Source organism: Calonectris borealis, chromosome 1 (genome assembly GCF_964195595.1).
Source record: "Calonectris borealis chromosome 1, bCalBor7.hap1.2, whole genome shotgun sequence".
Classification (NCBI taxonomy): Eukaryota; Metazoa; Chordata; class Aves; order Procellariiformes; family Procellariidae; genus Calonectris; species Calonectris borealis.
The window spans coordinates 80,191,825-80,212,913 of NC_134312.1; the positions used below are offsets into that span (position 1 = coordinate 80,191,825).

At 44.1% G+C, this 21,089-nt stretch overlaps 1 protein-coding gene across 2 annotated transcripts in view; it reads left to right on the forward strand.

Moving 5' to 3' along the window:
- ETV6 (ETS variant transcription factor 6) overlaps positions 1-21,089 on the forward strand; it is a 139,626-nt gene that overhangs the window by 95,015 nt on the left and 23,522 nt on the right. For both annotated transcript variants that reach the window (XM_075162366.1, XM_075162374.1), the window contains exons 3-5: positions 9,471-9,635; positions 13,492-13,626; positions 19,495-20,037. In XM_075162366.1, coding sequence (XP_075018467.1) covers positions 9,471-9,635; positions 13,492-13,626; positions 19,495-20,037 — 843 coding nt within the window. The remainder of the gene's footprint in view (positions 1-9,470; positions 9,636-13,491; positions 13,627-19,494; positions 20,038-21,089) is intronic.

Below are 21,089 nucleotides of genomic sequence, written 5' to 3' on the forward strand. Positions count from 1 at the left end.
ATCACAGTCGAGTTAGGAAACAAAGTCCCAGCCAAAATTCCTCAAGGGAAAGGGACCCAACTTCTTCAGGATGTGAGCCTCTGAGAACAAAATCTCCTTGTGAGAAGAAAGCAGCTTCTTAATACAGGAGGATTACAATGTCTTGCTATGTTGGTGGTGGTGTTTTGTTGGCATGTGAAACTGAGATTTCAAAACTTTCCACTTGATTCAGCTGTACAAAAAGGACTTCCTGACCTCTCTCTTCCAAAACGGTAGAATCACCTCTAAGTTTGCAGCCACTGGAGGTGACCTAGCTCATGATAGGTTAAACTGATAAATTGCTGAAGGAACCATCTTAATTTTAGCAGCTGCATTCATTGCAACTAGCAACTATTTCATCAGGTTTTCACATCTTTCTGGAGTGTTGATCAGGTACCTAAAACCAGAACTTTTAGTTCTATCACCAGCATTACTGCTGCATACTCTAAGCATGGTAGTAATCTCAGCACCCCTCTCCACTGTACAGCAATTAGGCAGCAGGCAAAAGACATAAGTAAAACCATATGTAGGTCAAGACTACCAAGATCAATTTATTTCTAATTCCTTACAAATCTTCAACACCCCAGCCAGGGATCAAGGCTGTATTGTGTTAAAAGGAAAAAACAGCATGTATTGACAGTTCATTCTAATACAGGTTTGGGTTTTTTTACCTTAAAATTACTGTTGCCAGGAAGCACCGAGTAAGTGACACAAGAAGTGGGAAGGAAAAGTAGGTGTTAAGGACGTAAAGATGCTCTGCATTTGTCCAGTTGTAAAGAGAAGCAGAATATAGTTCCTGGATTCGATCCCTCCTATAACAGATTCAGTGTATGGGCAGGTATCCAATGACTTTGTGCCTCACATCTATAAAACAGATATAACAATCTAATCTGTCTGCAGTTGTGTAGTGTAAATGTGCATGTATTACTGATAGTAGTATCAGCAGTGACCGTATCCAATACAGGAAAACTGTAAAGAATGTTTGTTAGACCTGAATTTTGACCTGGATTAAGATAAATTGGTTTGAAACAATAAACAGTTGCTGAGAAGAAAATTAAAGTTTTTATAATCTCCTTGACTTCTGCTTGCAAAACTGCTTGCTTCTGGCAGCGTGGTCTTTTGAGCTAGCTAACCCATGCCATTGTCAGGGCTCAGCTAGTTTTGTTTAGGATATAGTTTTTGCACATACAAGGGAAAAAGCAACAGAAGACATTTCTTTCAGCTCCTTTTGGAAGGGAGCAGTAGGAAAGCAATGTCTGCTCCATGGAAAACGGCCAAAAATTGGTTGAGAAGGAGTCAGGAGTGGATTAAGACTATAACTGGGAGCAGATCCAAACCAACATTTCCCCATTCCCCATCCCCCTGCCAGCTGCTTGTGTTGCACAAGCCGCTCTGGTGGGAATCCCATGGTCACCTGCCCCCTCTGCCCATGGGCACAACGTGAGCAAAGAGAGGGGTCATCTTGGACCCAAGCAAGTTCTTTCCTGCGTGCGGCAACCGCAGTAGCGGCTGAACGGCTATAGTCAGCCAAACGACATTGTGCCGTCTGTGGCTTACTGACTCACTGTTACGCTCCGGCCTTCTCTGAATGTGGTGCCCAGATGCAAAAAGCCAGCCTTCTCTCTGCCCTGGAAGGAGAGCTCTTGTCAGGCTTCTAGGAAGGTTTTGCAAACAACACAAAAGGAAACTGGAGCCGTTCTGTGCAGTTCTTGAAAGCTCTTGGACATGGCTCATGGAATGAGTGCCTAGAAAACAGGCTGGTCTTTTCATCACCTCTGCGGTTGCTCGCTTCTTTGGCTGGTAGCTTTTCCCTTCCAGAACTTCAAACCCTGGCCACTTCAGCACGCATACCAGCACCATTTGTGTAGACTGGTTTGCCCCGTCCTGCGTGAATTCTCTTTTCAGGCCACAAACTGCCTATCAGCAGCAGGTAGACGGCTCCAGCATTATAACGTTTTGTGTGACTGATCCCAAAACAGGGCAACTCACAGAGAAAAGAGGGCTGCATCCTAAGGTCCGCTTTTTCTGCAAGCTAACTCCAGATGATGCAGGTGGAAACAGAAAGGAGAAAGGCGGCTGCTATGGGTCAAATACTGATTTCAGTTACAAGAAATGCGGCACAACTGGCCACGTTAAATGACTGGGGTTGCAATTGATGCTTTATTCTGACATCAGGTACAAGTCTAAGGACTTCAGGAATTGGTCTGCAATTGGTCAGGGACTTTTCTGACTGTTGTTGGGGCAGGGGGTCTTAGACATAGCTGAGTAATTTTGTGTAAGAGTGTTACTTCATTTAGTAACCTGTATCTGCAAAGAAAAGGGTTTGGCTATAGAGTGAGAAAGAATATCTTCTTCATGTTGAATTCTGTAGAGTGTGGCCTTTCCTCTCTCCTTTCCTTCTTACACAGACTTCAGATTTTGTGGGGTTTTTGTGCCGGTGACTTCATCTGCCATCATTAATCAGCGAGCTATCTCAGCCCAGAAAGCTAATTTAGAGTCCTGCTTGTGCATTTGATCAGCAAATGCAAACCATGTGTAATGTCAGCAGGTCAGGGGAGGTGATGGAACATGGGATTTTCACCTCAGTTCCAGAAAGGGCCATAGTTGCTTCCAGGAAGCTGAGCTTGGCACTGGGTGTGGGGAATTGAAAAGATTTATTTCCCTGTATGAGAGCTCAGAGCTTGATCATTCTAATCAAGAATTTTCCAATCAATATGTTTCTTACGGGCTTTCCAAAGGCTGCATTAGAAAAGCAATTTTATTTATTTTACGACCCTGGAGCCCTAACGGATTCGGGTGTGTCAGCTTCCCAAGGTCTCTGTACAGACAGTGAGAAGAGAAGGGCTGGGTCGCGGGGCACCACACGAGCAAAGTCAGCATGGCAGAAACCCAGCCCAGTGCTTCACTAGGTTTGTTTCTATAGACGTCTGCATACACAGAGGCCCCAAAGCAGACACCGTGCACAAAGCATTACCTGTACTTGTGCTTTACCTCTAATACCCTGTTCAACAGGACAGCAGGAGACATAAGCCTATGCCTTTTATTTCAGATTACTACTGAAAAAGCTGTTTCACCCTCTGTTCCCAGCAGTGTGGGAAGCTTCCCAAAGCCTTGTCATTCTGATTACAGGCAGTTTCATACCTTTCTAAAGGACATCCAAGCCTCACTGGGATCTCTTTTCCTGCCCATCACACGACTCCTCTGTTCCCTATCCAATCGTTTTTTCCTTAACAAGACCTGTAAAGGTGCATTTTCATCACTGTCATCCATTTCCCTTGTACCAGTTTGTACTTACCTCCCAAATAATTCTCTCTGAGGATTAGCCAGGATTAACCTTTTCCTCTTTTTCTACCTTTGCTTATCTCTGAGCCTCGAAACTGCAGACCCAGCTTTGTACCATAGGATGAGGCAATCCCAGTGGGCCAGCAGCAATGAATGGCCGCTGCTTCTCCACTACCTGGGTCAAGTGGCACCTCCTGGAAAGAGCAAGTGGTTGGGCACATCACTGCACACCAGACCTCCATCCCCTACTCGTAACAGCAAGTGCACGGACCACCAGCGATACAGGGTTTATCCTGTGGTAGGGTTGCATCTTCCACACATATGCCAACCCAAGAGCAGTCCCAGAAGGCACTTATTTAGGCTGTCCATCTGCGTGGGGATAGCTAAGCACACTGCAGCTCTGTGTCACCCATTCCTCTCCTCTGAGGAATTAGAAAGGCCTCCTGAGAAAGCAGGTCCTTAATCTTCCTGCCTCTACCTTCCATAGCAGATGTAGTCCTGAAGGGCTGCTGAACTCCCCATGGGTGGAAGCAGGCCAGCACTGGTAGCTTTGGGGAAGACACTTGTGGTAAGAGGTCGATGCGGCAGCTCCAGCAGAGATAGCATAAAATTCCTGTCTCAGGAGGACCTCAGCACCCAGCTTGGGCTTTAATTTGTGTTGTCAGGTTTGAGCATGGTATCAGAACAGGACCCTTGGTCTGCAGCAACAATTAATACCTCTCAACAGGGCACCAGAGAGCAGCAGAGGCAGCACCATGGGAGTATTGAACCATAGTCATTTGAAGCAGCTGTGCAGCATTTTGCACTTTCGAACCATTTCAGATGTTAACTGGCCAAGCCCCGTGACACCTCTTTGCATTTTGGTAGTCTAGCTTTCCAAACGAAGAAGTGAGACAGAAGGAGGGAATTTTAAAAAGTTGCTCTGGCAGAGCCTGGGAGAAGGATTTCAATCTAATCCTATGTTTTTCCTCCAGACCATGTTGCCTTTACACAGAAATGAAGAGAAAAACACAGCCTCATGCTCCTCTCCTGCTTGACACACACCATCATATGCAGAACCACATATTATGCTTTAGGGTAACAACGAAGAATTTTGTTAATTAATAACAAAAAAGAGACCTTCAGTTCCTAAAGAGCTAATTGGTAGCAGTCATTCAGGTCTTCTGAGCTTCTCCAGCATCGTTTTTCCACTAAAGGCTCAAGTACTGTCCTATAGTCAGAGCTGGCCTGCCTGATGATGCATCTGTCCCTGCGTGTTTGGAAACCAGCTGCTGATTTGCATGCGCTGGCCCCTTTGCTGTTTGCCCAACTGCGCTAAGTAGTTTTCGGCGTGGGAGTGAGAACAATTCTGTCTGCCCTGCAGAAGCAGGAATAAATGAGAGGTCTGTCTTTACCCCCTTCTCGCCTCATCATCCTGCCTGCCAGGCAGCCAGGCGTAAGGATGGAGTGCCCAGCCGAAGTGGAACAAAAAGTTAGACGAAACTTACTGCGAATGCTGTTTCCGTCATGCATGCTGTCGTGTGGCTGTGTCCTCATATCGAAACTAAAACGGAACAAGCAGCTCTCAGTGATACTATACATCCCACTTTGCATTGGATTTGTGTCTTCAGATGAGTCAAGGTGAAAACAGCCTACGGTACATTATACTTCATGTTTTAGATGTATCTGTAACATACACCTTACATAGCAACTCATACTGTAAAATGCATACCCTGTCTTCCAAAGCAGAGAGGGAGATGCTGAACGTGAGTGCTTTGCAAGATTCAAGGTTGGCTACATCTCTTCAGAAAACAAAGTTGTAACCCCACCAGAAGTTTGTGGTCAGATGCACATATTGCTGACTGTGTAGTTTTATGTGCAGAAGGGTATACTAGGTGAGCAGAGCACTCTCTTTTCCAACCTCAAAACCTGACCATGCTTAAATTTCCTGAGGGGCTCACTGTAAAAAAAGGAGTGAACTCTTTAGAGACCATCAGCTTAAACAACTCTTCAACAGACCAATACGTTCTGCTGCGTGTATGTGCGCGCATGTGTGTATGAACATAAGTGCCTGAACATAGAGTAAACAATTTTACTGGCTACTTGAAGAAGAAGGTGTAAATTACCCCAACAGCCTCTCTTCATTGTACTTGTTTTTGCTGCGCAAGAATAGAAAGGAACAGGAGTGGATTTCTCCTGCAGTCCAGATGGTTATCAGTTTGTGCCCTGGAGCATGAAAATTGATCACTCTCACCATTTATAAGGGAGCTAGCCTAAAGGTGTTAGAAACGGGACTTCAGGTGAAGTGAAGAATAAGTAACAGAAGTAGATAATCTATTAAGACACCAGTGCGCCAGCCTGTGGCATTAGAAAGGTGAGCACGAATTTTGCTCCCTGTTTAATGCATGTGAAGCTGTCAGATTATAAACGTGCTATAAATTATTGTATTTTGCTCTGCTGGATGCGGTGTTTGGAAGCTGACAGAAGACAGGAGACTACTTTGGATCTCGCAGAGCCAGATTCTGATGGTTTACATGGCTTTGTCTAAACTGCTTTCAGCTATTGAGTTCAAGAAGTTTTTGTTGTTGTTTATGTTTAGACTACACAGATAGGGAGACCTAGGTTGGGAAAGCTTGCCAGATTTCAGCCAGCGGAACAATGGCAGAGATGGGAGCAGAGCCAGGTCCGACTCCCAGGTCAAAATTCACCCTCTGAAGTCCATGGTGATGCTGGCCACCAAGAGGGCAGACCGGGAGAAAGGCAGCATCCCCCGTGCCTGATCCGCATCTACTGAAAGCAGCAAAGCCTTCCCACTGATTTCAACAGTCGGTTCAGAAGGCAAAACTCTGTCCTCATTTTGTAACACTGCACTGATTTTCCTCACTTTATTCTGCTTGATAAATACCTTTGTTAGTTGAAAACAATGCTGTTAGCTTTCACAGAGAATAAAAATGGAGAGATAAAAGGAGCCCATTTTCCTCCACCGTGGACATGACAATAAAAGAGAAGATGGAGAGGGGAAAATAAGAAACAGCATCCAAAAAAGAAAAACTGTATAAGCAGGATTAGTTTTTCTTTCATGGAAAGTATAGGAAAGCGTTTTCAGGACCTGCTGATAACTATGTATGCTGTGCTGTAAAATCCCTTCAGCTGCAAAGCCAACCCTCTCATGCCCTTGTTCTTACAAAACCAACTGCTTCTTTTTAAGAAGGGGCAAAGAAGGTGGGATACAAGTTTAGTAAATGCTGTACTGCACATGAAAGAATTATTTTTTGAGCGGCAGTTTCTGAAGCACTTTCAGCAACACCGGTCTGCACCCCCAGAAAAGCCTCCTGCGACTGAACTGGTTCAACATCACAAAGCAAATGGGCATGCAGTGGAGGCAGGCAACTAAAGAGGGGTTTTTGGAGAAACTAACTTCCCAGGAAAGCAGCAGGGCAGGGAGGGAGGGAAATGAGAGAAGAGGCAATCCATCTAGGGAAAAGCCGTTAACTTATTTTATGGCACTTTATATCTTCCAAACACAATGTAAGTATTTAATTATGGTATCACCCCATGGAGAGATGTGGCGCGTCCACCCACTCATTTTAGCGATAGCCAAACTGAATTAGAAAGGCTGCTTGCTGATTCTCAGTAACTGGAAGCCAAGTGGTCCTAGGTCATACTAGTTTCGGGCTTTTCTCACAAGCTTCGGAGATGCTGCTGAAACACAGCAGAGACCTGACTTGCAGTGTGAAGCGTTGGGTCTGTCAGAGTTGCCAGCACAGCACACGTGGCTTGTCCCAGTCTGTATATTGGGTCTAGCACCAATCAATTTAAACCTCTCTTTAAACATGGTACTTTTGTATTAGGTGAACAGAATGCAAAAATACACTGTCACCAGGACATGGGAAATGATGATTTATGCTTGTACAGGGAGTGATTTATTTATTATGTTGTTATCTGTAGGGGAGCATGCACATCATGTGAAGTTATCACATAGCTCTGTCCGCGTCGGCCTGATTTTCCCAGTGATGTTTTGTGTTGTTTCGTGCCTCATCTTGTGAAGTGCACATCAGAAGTCCGGTTAGATTTCCACATGACAGTGCTCCTTTGGGCAACTTATTACTTGCATGGCATGGGAAAGGGGGAGGCAAAAGAAACCACACATGAGATTTCAAGCACTCCTCAGATGGTCTTTTAAACCCTTTCATAAGTTGTGGTCTGGCTGCATCACGTCTGACTTCTTTCTCTTTTAGCTGCAGTCAATGTGCAGCGACCTGGGGTCTGGAGTGTGTTTTCTGCAGGAATAACCCCGTGTTCAGCAAAAGATGAACCTCACTCTGGCATTTTAGACGACGGTTCGCATGTCTCTGAGCAGATCTACACTTCACCCCAGTCTCTTCAAAAAGAAAGGTCATACAGAAAACTCTGACCCCAGTAATCAGACCCTAATTCAATAGGGGGAAGAGAATTTAAGGCCTTCATAAGTAAATAAATGCTACTTCTTGTTTCTGTGTGGTACATAATACAGTACAGTTGAAAGCCAATGGAAATTCTTGCTGCTGCCATGCAGACGTCCCTTCCTTATGTCAGCTCTGACCCTTTCTCAGGCCCGATCTCAATTCCTTTTCGACTGAGATTCAGTTCTGTATGCAGCTGTGGCTCTGGGACTTTCCAAAGCCGCTGTCTGGGAATCTGGCATAGCAGCAGAATGCAATTCACTGCATGTGACCTCTTGCTAAAACAGAAAAAAAGGGTTGCCTATCTGTTAAAGAAGTAAAAACCAAAACAAAACAGAGCGGTACCACTCTCCCAGGTTTCTTTTAGTGCTTGGTAGGAGGAGGGTAATCATATCTCAGAGAATGGTGTGCCAGGAAGGAAATTTCTTCCCATGTGCAGCATTCAATCAGCCAGGTGCAATATGAGGAAGGGAGGTTCGTCTTCCTCTGAAGCAGAAGGTATTAGCCCCTGCCAGAGGCTGTGTACCAGAGATCTGATCAGATACAGCAAATTTTATGTTCCTATGCACACTGTGAAGCTTTCATTTCTACGCAACACATTGTAGCAAGTCAAACAATGACTCATCTCACAAGGAGGAAAAGGAAAGAAAGTTTTTATCTCCCAGTGGATTGGAGATAATCTCTCTACCTGGTTATAAACAGCTCTTCACCGTGCTGCCTTCTCTCCAGGGGAAGGAAGCTATTTTAAATTTGTCTGTAAAACAGACATTGAATTGTCACACCTCCCAAGCCTCTCTGCCTGGACCCAATAAAGGTAGCAGCAAAAGGTCCTTGACTTTCATGGTAACTTGGTTGGACCCTTGTGAGTAAACACAGTAGTCTAGTCTGTATATGCTGTACGAGCTGGCTGGGAGAAAAGCGTGCCAGATTCTCCTTGGAGCCCTGGAAAATCTGTGCCCAAACTGAACATACCTGCTATTTTACTATAAAATGGCATACCACCCTTATATGGGCAGAGTTACACTGGTAATTTTATCGCCATACAGGAAACACAAGCTAAAGCAGTGCTAAAGGTGCCCCAGCCTCAGTGCTTGTTTTCCCCTGCAGTGTGGGAATAGCATCAGCTAGCATAACGGCATGTGCGGGAGGGGTGGGCCAGTCCCAACACACCTTTCTCAACCATACCCGCACTGATAACCACCTACAGACCCACTGTTACAGGGGCTGTGTGAAGCAGCCCTTCTTTACAGACCCCAGCCACCTAGAGGGAAGCATGGCCATAGCTCTCTTGCCTCTGACTACTTTTCATTATTCTTGATCAATGACTTTACAAGGGGCATGAAGAGAGAGCATGCCTCTCTTCTGTGAAAGGATACACACCAAGGATGGATGGGGCCAAGGACTTTGCCTCCTGCCTGCTCTGCACCTCAGAAGGAACAGCTGGAGGAAAATCCCATTTCACAGTGGAAACCTGGAATGAAATAATGTCCTAGAAGCTTTTTTCAGGATGCTGAGGCAGTTCTTGTTTCTCAACATGTCACAGATAAACCAAGGTGCCTAAACTAATGAAGTATTTCACAGTCCGGTGCTTAGAGTAATTCTGCGTCAACGTGACATCCCTCTCCTACACCTTCCCCTGAAACTTTGCACATTATGGTGTGGGGAGAAAGGGGGATTCACTGATGTTGGCCTATATTCCCATGCCTTGTCTCAATTTGGTAACACAGTCATGGTTTCTTCCTGCCACAGGTTTGCAGCCCGTTTACTGGAGCAGGGATGACGTGGCACAGTGGCTCAGGTGGGCGGAGAAGGAGTTTTCCTTGAGGCCGATTGAGAGCAACACTTTTGAGATGAATGGCAAGGCTCTGCTGCTCCTGACCAAAGAGGACTTTCGATACAGGTCTCCTCATTCAGGTGAGGATTACTTACAGAAGCTGTGATTGAAAAGAGAGAGGAAGCTGCAATGAAATCGGGAGTGCGTCATAGGAGGAAACAGTCACGTTTGTTGGGGTGGACTGGGCAAGGGGAGAAGGAAGACAAAGACACTTGTATGAGGCAAGGACAAAAAGGACAAGGAGGGAATGAAATTCTTATACACCTGAGTTGTAGGCAAATTTGAATGCAAATCCAAACCCAAACCCAAGCATCCAACCTGTTTCTAGTTAAAACTCCCTGCAGAACTGCCAGAAAGCAAGCTTCTCTGGCAGCACTTTGTGACTTCCAGCTCTTCCCTGTAAAAACTTATCTTTTCACAAACCCAACTACAGCAGCAAGTTAACCAAGTGCTCCAGCCTCTTAAGAAGCTCATATTAGCATTCTGCCTCACAGTTGGCTTGGCTGACGTGCCACTAAAAGTGACTGCAAACCTCCTCCCTGGGGGACCTTTCCTCTATTTAACATCCCCTGTGGGCTTTCCTTTACTTTACCATATTCTCTCACGTGCTTGGAGTCCACCCCAAGGCACAGCACAGACAGATGTGTCAATCAGTCTGCCTGTTGCTCAAATTATGTCTTCATTTATTCACGAAGAAGATTTAGAAATGTGTATGTTACCTGCCTGTATTTGTATCCCCTGCAGTCTGTCTGCTACAGTTTTACAGTCAGAGTAAGCCTCTGCCCTCCTTTGTCAGGGGTGTTTAACTAAATATGAGTTATTGGTTCGAAATGAGAGTTGTGAGCTTTTCTTTTGTGACCATACAAGGTACTCCTGTTACATATAAAGGCTCGTAATTCAATCACCATAGGTGATCAAAGAGTTTGGTCGAAGCGGTGACAGAATTGCTGTGAGGAGGCTTCCAGTGCAAGGCTCACTAGGTGCAGAAGTACAGCTGGTGCTGCTTGGATCCAGCTGATAAACAAGCCGTGGCACTAATTCTGCATGAAGCTTCTTGGCGACTCCCTTGAACGCACTCCCACAACCATCCTCCTGCAGAATCTGCCTCACAAACTGTGGCTTATGTTTAGTGTATACGAAGTTTTTTAAGCATGTGCTTCAAATCCAGGACTAATTTTGTATGAAAGAAGATGCCAAACATTAATGTCTGCTGCCAGTGAAATACAGTAGCGAAAACTGATGCCTAGAAACGTCTTTTTTTAAAATTCTGATACACCATTTCGAATCATTTTATTAAAAAATTAGCCCTGCTTAAGGCAAAAGAAGTATGGAAAGTGGGGATGTGAGCAAGGACTGTAAGGGACACCTTTGTGTATCTTGTCTGCAACTCCCGTTATCATCCCAATGCCTTGCTGCCTACAGGTTATGCCCCTGCTCTTCCCCGTGTGTGCGGTGAGGGCACTTGAAATGAGTAGGATTAAAATGTTAGTGGGCTGGAGATAGAGCGTTCCGAAAGAAGAGCCTCTAGCTTGCAAATCCTCACTTTATGCAAAAGGTTAAGCTGTTATTTACCTAAATTTGGAATGAAATAACCAAACCAAAGGCCTCCTCCCTTGCTTTTTCTCTCCTCCTTCTCTCCAGGTATTCCCCACTAATAATAAACCTTTTAGAGGTTATCTGAGTCAGTGCCTAAAAATTTAGATGACTGTAGGTAAAGGGACATTACCTCAACATTTCCCAGAAATTAACTGTATGTGAAATTTAAGAACTATGAAATAATGTTTGCCATAGAGGCATTAAGTTCTTCAAGAGTGTAGCTACATAAAAGCTGTATCCTTTCCCCTCATGGTTAAACCCGGAGAACCACATCCACTCCCCCGCAGCGGTCCTAGCAATAAAGTGAGCTCACAACCCCACACCTATTCTCCTATTTAGGGCTGGCCAGGGAAGGGAGGCAGCAGAGGAGGGAGAGAGTGCAAAACGCTTTTCACCTTCTTAACTAGCATTACTGCATCTGAGTGGGGCAGAAGCATAACTGTTTTGTTAGGTAAAAAAAAGACAGCCAGCTTTATAGACTTTTTCACTAGTCTGTCAGGCCAAATCAAAAGAGCTACAAATTTGCTACCTTATTGCTTGGAGTGTTACAGCACTAGTTATGATTATGCCACTATTGCATTCAAAGATGCAAATTATGTGGTAAAATCACTTTTTAGCCTTTCATGTACTAAACGTGGAAAGGGTAACTGGGTTCTCGAGGCTTTGTTTTTAATTAGATTTTCAGGTATTGCAATCACCTTTTAAAAATGCCCTAAAGTCACTGCTGAGACAGTAAAAGCAGCCAAGATGCTAAAAATAAAGGAAGCTGAACTATGGAAAGCAGGATGGCTTTAACTGCTTCACACTAAGGCACTAAACTTGCCCACAAATAGAGCATTGGCAGTTTATAGAGACAAGGGACAAATGGTGCACAGCTTACAATCTCGTAGAAACAACTACTAAAAAAAACCCACACACTTGAGAAAACTCTCCCAGAAAATCCAAGGTTTCCTAAGCAAAACTTCACTAAGTTCCTTTTCAGATAATATGTTATTGCTGCAACCTGTTCCTCTGTAATATGAGCAGTGACAAACAGAAGAGAGCAAGCAGAATTAAAGTCGAGAGACTTCTTACCCTGTATTGTACATTTTCGCTTTGAAATGTGCAACCAGTTACATCAACATTACCGAGGTGTTTCATGTAGATGTTGTTGTTGGAAGGGCATCAGTTCAAGACGTAATACATAAAAAGATACAAAATAAGCATTGTTAGCGTTAGTCCATTGGTCTCCTTGATATTGCGGTGATATGTTCCACTGAGGAAAGATATAACAATTCTGGTGCCAGGGCATGGGGTAGGGGGAAGCGAGGAACAGCCTGCCTGCACCCCAAAAAGAAACAAGTGTCTGGATCAATTCACGCAAGAACTTGGTGACATGCAATTCGCTGCAGACATTTCTGCGGAAGAGTGATACAATAGCAACTAACAGACTATATTCGCCCATACAGAGCACCAAATCCACTGGATTTTGTTCCTTAGTCTGCGTCATTTCTGTGGTCTAATATTGCCTGTTGCAGTGAGCTCCATACAGATTCTAGTAACTAGAAATAACTAGCTTTGGGATCCCATTTGGGCTTTTCAGGAGTCCAACCCATGACACCAACAGTGACGTACAGAAGTTCCTAAGGCACCTGTAGCACTTGAGTGTCTCCAGGAGTTGTCGCCACAGCAAGGGTGTTCAGGATAGTTAAATCTCTCAATTCTTTTCGAGTCTTTGAGTCCATCCCAAAGTAACTTCTCAAAGTGAGAGTTCTTCCTCCTGTGGATTTCCTAGAATGGCATATCTGAGTAGCACACTGCCTCTGGCCTCGAGGCACCAGTGTTGCATGGAGAGGCTTTACAGCATCTTCTGTTTCCGCCCCACATAAAGCCTAAATTGTTCAGTAATTAAAGAAGAGCACCATCTTTGCTCCCAGCAACTCACTGCATAAATCATGGGCTCTACATTTAAGAATTCTGTGTCCTAAGGTATCTAAAAAACTGAGGCTGTGATGAGAGAGGGTGGGACACTGAACTAACTACTGCTTGTAAAGGTTTGGAGCTCTTGGATGGGCAGTCATGTAGCCTGAAAAAAAAATCTGTATTGGGGTAATAAAAAGCATGTCTTGTCATTCTCCCATTTTTCCACAGTCACAGAGGCGTGATGTACAGCTTTTCTTTTTCTTTTTTTCCTTTCAGGGAAGAGCCTTGCAAAACAGTGAAATGTAGGATTTTACTGCAAGCATTTTTGGGTCTGAAAATAGCACCCAGGAACCATGAGTTCATGCATGAGATGGCTAAATGAGTCTTCTCAGCAGTATGTAGGTTTTCATTTCCTTTTTCCTGCTGTTTGTCTTTCAGGTGATGTTTTGTATGAACTCCTTCAGCATATCCTGAAGCAAAGGAAAGCTCGTATGCTCTTCACACCCTTTTTCCACCCTGGGAACTCTATCCATGCTCAGCCAGAGGTCATATTACACCAGAATCATGATGAAGGTAACTGTCTCATTCTTATGGGAGCTGCCATTATATAGGCGAATACAGTAAGGCTGTGAGGAATTGTGTCATTTTCTTGCTCCAAAGTTACTTAAATAAAGCTACTCTCCTCCCTTTGTCTCCATAGCTTTAAAACAATCAACTAGTCTAGGAAGTCAACTGTCTATTCTCCATTTGTCTTCTATTATTTTGTCCTGTTTCCAAAGCCTGCTTAAAAGCTGTGCCAGATGCAGATTAAAAAAATCCCAGAAAGTTTTATTGATCCTATTGATTCATTTTTCCTCACTCCCAATTAGGTAGACAAAGATGCTTCATGGATTTTTAGTATCCTGGAGATGCAACTAGTTGCAATTGTTTGCAAGCAAGGAAGAAGGCAGCCTCAGAGAGCGACATCTAACTCAAAGTCACTTCAACAGCCAGTCTGTCATCGCATCATGCCAGAGTTCCTAGCACTGAGCCCATCTTGTTGCTCAGCTTTTGAGCTGATTGAACAATACATGTTGAGAGAAGGTTTTTTCTGCAGGTTTTCTCTCATTTTTACTATCAGAATTACTTGCTTAGGTTATTAGTTAGCTTTCTAGTAGTGTCCACACATACCATGCCTGTCAGAGATGGTGAAGAAAGAATAGATATGTTTGTGGAATTGCAGATTTGGGCTTCTTCTACTTAGTATTAGTACAGATCAAAATGTAAGTATGCTTCCTTCAATGGAAAATTGAGGTTTTATTTTCTTTAAAAATATACATGCTAAAGTACTTCTTGGTTTTCTCCAATAACAGAAAAATATAAAGCCTAAAGCCTTTTAAAAGGTCCTTTCCATGAAAGCATCAGGCAAAATCCACTTTTTCAATTTAAAAAAAAAAATCTAGGAAAAAGTAGTGTTATTCCTTTTTTAAGTAAAGAGGAGAAGAGAACAGAAGTGAGTTAGGATATCGCCCTAGTGTCTGCTAACTGGAGAAAAGATGCACAAATTATTTCAAGATTCAGTGTGGGATTGCAAGAGAAGATTCAGGGTATTGTCAGACCTGTACAAGTTGCCCATGGCCAGCCAGAGCAAGCCAGAATCAAATGGCACCAGCAAAACTCTAAGACTAAGACAAGAGCAGGACAGCTGCAGGTGGGATAAGGAGCGTTTCCACACAGCTGTGTAAATATTTCAGATTAGAAGAGGGTGCTACAGATCAGGATGAGGTTGAATTGGCAGAGTTGTGCAAGAGACAGTTACCTAGTCTATTAAGATAGGCACTTTCCAGAGACCATTATAAAAATCTCCATTTTTTCCTGAAGCTTGGCATTCACCCACAAGTGTTCCTTTCTAAATTTCAAACATAAATACTAGCTGCCCTCTCAGACACTCCTACTTTAAAGATATGGAGGAACTTTCACTCTAGACAGAATTTCACAGGGATGTTGAGTTGGCTTTTCATGTGCGTCACTTAACACCCAAGTCCTTTGCAATCTAGTCCAACTTCTGTCAGAGCACAGGATGATTAAGAAACAACTTTGATTTCTTCTTCACAATACTCTGGCTGCTGATAGTACCACTGTATTTGCTTAGAGAACTCTCTGCTATTACTTAAAACTTTTCTTTGTAATGACAAAAATTAGTTCTTGTTTTGCTGTGAGAAGAACTTCAAAACAAGCAAAAGAAACTACACCTTGCCTGCCACAAGACTCTGACCAATCAGAAAATCTCTGTTCCAAGAATTTATAGGCAGGTGAATTTATTTATTTATGTATTTTGACATTCCTTCTTTCTTCTTCCTGTTTCACAGAGTCACTTGGGAGAAACTAGCACAATTAAGTTCACCATTTTTCCTCAGCAGAATGCAACTTAGTAAAAAAAGGAGAATGAATGTGAGAAGCACAGCTTAACCCTGCTTAACTCACAACCTGTAACAGAGGGATCAAGTGTTACTTTGGCACAATTTCGAGTGCTTAAACTTCATAGGTTATGGATCGTTTTTAGAATACCTTCTTACTCCAGTGATCTTTTTCCATTTTCTTTTACGGGCTCTTTTGCCCATTTCCTAATAGATTATATACTTATAATCCTGCTTCTAAATGCTTTCATTTTAAGTTAGTTAATCCAGAATCAGATGAGACCAACATTTACATCTAGTGGCTTTTTACTAGCTTAAGCAAAGTGGGTTTGACTGTTTGAAATTAGTTGACAGTGGTTCAGGATTTCTCCAAGATGCGTTGGCATCGGCTTGGAATCTGCCCTGTGAGCCTTGGTCTCTGTCCCTGTAAAGGGATGAGCAACGGAGAGTGAATTACCACATCTCCAGTGGTCCTTCTGACTCAGCACTGAGTCATTTGATGGGATGCCACACAGGAACCTTACACTGTCATTCCCTGCACTTCTTTTACGGGTGAGCAAAGAGTGCCAATCTTGGGGATTGTCACGCCAGCAATTGTTCACTCCCAAAGTGCGTGCAGCCCCACCCATCCCTATATGGATCAGATAGGTCAGCAATTTTCCTGGGAGCTGAATTCCCTTTCGCAGCTTTCCCTTCAAGAAAAGAGTGTTGGTTGCTCAGAATGAACAGCCAGACTGATGAGTGAATCTATTCCTGCAGGAAATGATATACCATATGTGCTCAACTTACAGTCATCAGATGTGCCAAGAAATGAATGTGATGAGGATTTTATTCTGTTCAGGGTCATTCGTGGCAGTGAACTGCTTGGAGCTGAGTTTGAATTGTTTTATGGTAAACAGCAACTTCATCCATGAGGGGATTCTTTAGTTAAGTATTTAAAGAGAAAGATCTTGGAGGAAGGTGAATACTAGTGTGTATCCCTTTGCGGTTTTTCCTCTTGCTGCTTTTTAGAATCATAGAATCATAGAATCATTAAGGTTGGAAAAGACCTCTAAGATCATTGAGTCCAACCGTCAACTCCAACACTACCATGCCCACTAAACCATGTGCCTAAGCGCCTAAGTCTTTTAAATACTTCCAGGGATGGTGACTCAACCACTTCCCTGGGCAGCCTGTTCCAAGGCCTGACCACTCTTTCAGTAAAGAAATTTTTCCTAATGTCCAATCTAAACCTCCCCTGGCGCAACTTGAGGCCATTTCCTCTCGTCCTATCGCTAGGTACTTGGGAGAAGAGACCAACACCCACCTCGCTACAACCTCCTTTCAGGCAGTTGTAGAGCGCGATGAGGTCTCCCCTCAGCCTCCTCTTCTCCAGGCTAAACAGTCCCAGTTCCCTCAGCCGCTCCTCATAAGACTTGTGCTCCAGGCCCTTCACCAGCTTCATTGCCCTTCTCTGGACACGCTCCAGCACCTCAATGTCCCAAGGGACTTTCTCAACCAGTGTCCTGAGCAGGCCAAAGTCTGCCCTCCGGAAGTCCATGGTAGCAGTTTTGCTGGCCCCCCTCCTTACTTCACCAAGTATTGAGAATTCTATCATTTCATGGTCGCTAAGCCCAAGACGGCCTCCGACCACCACATCTCCCACCAGTCCTTCTCTGTTTGTAAACAGCAGGTCAAGTGAGGCACCTCCTCTGGTGGGCTCACTTACTAGCTGTGCCAGAAAGTTATCTTCCACACACTCCAGGAACTCTCGACTGTTTCCTCTCTGCCGTGTTGTATTTCCAGCAGACATCCAGAAAGTCCCCCACGAGAACAAGGGCTAGCGACTGTGAGACTTCTGCCAGCCCTTTGTGGAATACTTCATCTGCCTCCTCATCCTGGCTAGGTGGTCTATAACAGACTCACAGCAGGTTATCTGCCTTGTTGGCCTTCCCCCTTATCCTTACCCTCAAGCACTCGCCCTTATCATCACTATCATGGAGCTCTAGACAATCGAAGCACTCCCTAACATACAGGGCTACCCCACCGCCTCTCTTTCCTTGCCTGCCCCTTCTGAAGTTGTTGGTCCATACCTTCTCTCCACCCTGTCCTGGTTCAGGATCACCATGGTTTGGGAGCGGACAGATAGGTCTGCTTCTGTTTGGAGCTTGTCAGAGCCAGCTAATGTTTGCAGAGAGCTTGGTGGAAAGCACAGCAAGGCATTCCTTTCTGCTTTCAAGACAGCTGCTCCCCACAGCCAAGGCACTTGAAATAAGTAGGACAAACAATACAATATTCTGGTCTATATTTACAGGCCAAGAATAAGCATAGTGCATTTGAATGTACAGCGATGGGGGTGGATGGTCTGTAGAAGATAGGACGCTGACTAAAATTGTGGCGTTGGTTTTCTTTCTATTTTGGCAAAGAAAGGAGACTTTAAAGAAAAACAGCCACAGAGGTAGGTACAGTTGTAAATTAATTCCTCTTTGATCTTCACATCATTTGGGCTGTCCCACATTAGCTGGCCACATTGTATTTAAAGCTGTTTGGATTTAAACAAGAACAATATATAGCTCTGGAGTTTCATGTCCTCCAGCGCTTTCATTGTGGGTATACCTTAAATAACTCTACGAATGCATTTTTCTTGTCTGGGGCCACAAGTGTGTGAAACAATTGTTCTGGAGCCTTGTAGTTCCTGCCTAAAATTTCAAATTTTCCCGTAGATTTTAGCATCCTTGTGTAGATGAACAGCCCATTGAGTAGGCAAAAGGGTTGGTGCTGTGTCACTGCCTGGCACTACATTTTCTCAGGACTAGAGCTTTTCCTGTTCAAGCATTTCCCTGGGTAGGTGCTGTTCATCCCGCTCCTGATGCCTGCCTGGGTTCCAGGGCAGCGGGAGCCCCTGAGTCTTCACCTGGACAGGGCCTTCAACAAGTATCGCTGCCTTGACAAGAGAGCAGGAGAATCGTTAAAGGAGTATCAGAGCAAACGCAGTGAACAAAGAAGCAGCCACAATTAGGCAGCTATTTGTTTCAGTTGTTGACATGTACCCAGCAGTTTCCTTCTCTTATCGTCCAAGGCTTCAACAAACAGCACTGAAATTTGATCTTTGTTTTTAGATAAAAACCTGTTAGTCACTGCGCTCTGGGGGTATTTTCCTCTTTGCCAGTAATTTCCCAAGTCAAAATGGATGGCCTTAGCTAAGCTGAACGTTTGCACTGTTTATGTCAAGCATTTCATTTTGTGAGAGGATTGTTAGTTCTTAAAGACATTGACCTAGAGCTGTGATTGATCTCCCACCTACTGTTAAGGATCACAGCTGGGGAAGTATGCTCATGCAAAAGTGATGCTAGAAGTCCTCCTGCTGAAGAAATGTAAGTGCTTATATGGGACAACCCATCAGTAGACAGCACAGACTAAATAAAACAAGGTGAAAATATCCTTATCAAGATGTTACACGCCCTTAAAATCAAGGCAGGGATAAAATTTAGCTAGTGTTTCACAAAGAGCTTCCTACCAGTGGGTTTTTTTAGATAACCCAGTCTGTATTTCAGACTAAGATACTCTCTACCTTGACCCAAGCCTCTACCATCTAAAATTTACTTCCCAATATTCTCCTGGAGACATTTTCGCTTTTTATCTCTGCCCTCTACCTTACAGTGCTCATCATGGTACAATAACAGGAACCACATGTAGAGACACAAATGGCAGGAGGTAAGTTTCAAAGCATTTGCACAGAAACACAGTACAGCTGAATCAGACCTTACTTTCTTCACGTGTGTTCCAGTCAGCTTCTCAAAATGGAATTTCTCTTAACACGTTTCCCCAGGAACTACCATTACATGGTGGTGGAGGGAGATTGTTTTCACAGTACTGATTTCATTCTGTGTAGTAATAACTATCTGCATCTACATGTCGTTTTTCTGGGCATCTGTAGGTTACACAAATAAAAACATTTCCAAGCTGACAGCAGCACCCAGTAAGCTCAGCTAGCAGTTTGACAGTTAGATCCTACACCTTGATCACGATATAGACAATCTGTATTTTTTGGTTTTTTTCTCCACAGATAGCTTTGTCCAGAGACCTTCAAGACCATCCACAGAAACAGTCCACCACAACCCCCCAACCATTGAACTGTTGCATCGTTCTAGATCACCCATCACCAACAATCACCGTCCATCACCAGATCCCGATCAGCGGCCACTGAAGTCCCCTATGGACAACACTATCCGTCGCCTCTCCCCAGCCGACAGGGTACCAGGGACAAGGCATCAGCAAGAGAACAACCACCAGGAGCCCTATCCTCTCTCAGTGTCCCCGATAGAAAACAACCACTGCCCGCCTCCTTCTGAGGTGCTCCAGAAGCCCTCCAGCCCTCGCCAAGAGAACACCAGGGTCATCCAGCTGATGCCCAGCCCTATCATGCATCCTTTGATACTGAACCCCAGGCACTCCGATTTCAAACCACCAAGGTTGTCTGACGATGGGCTGCACAGGGAGGTAAAGCCAATCAACTTGTCCCACCGAGAAGAGTTAGCTTATATGAACCACATCATGGTGTCTGTATCCCCTCCCGAGGACCATGCAATGCCAATTGGAAGAATAGCAGGTGAGTGACATTCTCTAAGCTACACCAAAGTTGACGCTCTTCATTCATAACTAACCACGCTATGTATTAAGAGCTTCTGGTTTCCTTTTGCTACTCTGTGACCTCAAGAGTTTACTGGCATTCTGCAGGTTTCACCACACCTGTGGTTTGCACAGTTAAATATGATTAAACCAGTTTCATGGCAGGTAAGCAAAGGTGCAGAGTGACTTGCTTGTGACCACAGAATGCGTAAGTGATATTGAAACACTGGTGTCCTGACACTCATTGCTTCTCTACCCACTACCAACCCATTTGTTTCCCGAGATACCTATCTCCAAAGCCTTGTCCTACAAAGAGGGAATTTTCCAAGACTTGCATTCACATTCCAGTCCTACGGAAAGGAAAAAACCCTCTGTCAGTGGCCTTTGAGAAAATGCGGTGTCAAGCCAGCTATTATGGAGATGGCGGGACTAATGAAATACTACCTTGGAGTCCTACTTCATAGGCTTTCCTGTGCTTCTCACACTAGGATTGTCCCTTTTTACAGAAACAAGGTTGCCTTTGTCCCACGCAAACCACAGGCATTGTCTCACTTTTGTTATCGTAAATAACTGACATCACAACAGCTGAATCAGGAAGCTGAGGTTACAGAAAATGTTTTTTGTACTTGAAAGGGAACTGTAAATAGATAGGGAGAGGGGGAAGGGGAATCCAACCACTTCAGAAATACACTGAATGCCCCAGTAACCAATTTCTTTTGAGAGATGTAAATACACACCACACCCAAAAACATTCCATGCATTTATGTCAGCAGTGAGCTAACGTGATACCCAGCTCCTGTGGGGTATTACACATGTCCACAGAGGTACATTTTAAAACACCTTGTTCTTTTTTGTCCTTACATGTCTTAAATTTGTTACAGATGTGGTGCTGCCTCAGCTTTAATGAGGAAGATTTTCTATTTTCTTAAGACTTACCACTTCAAATTCGAAAGGTACATATCTCACCATCTAGTCAAACATCAAGCACAACAAGGGCCATGATCCTTTCACATAATAGAGAGATGGGTTACA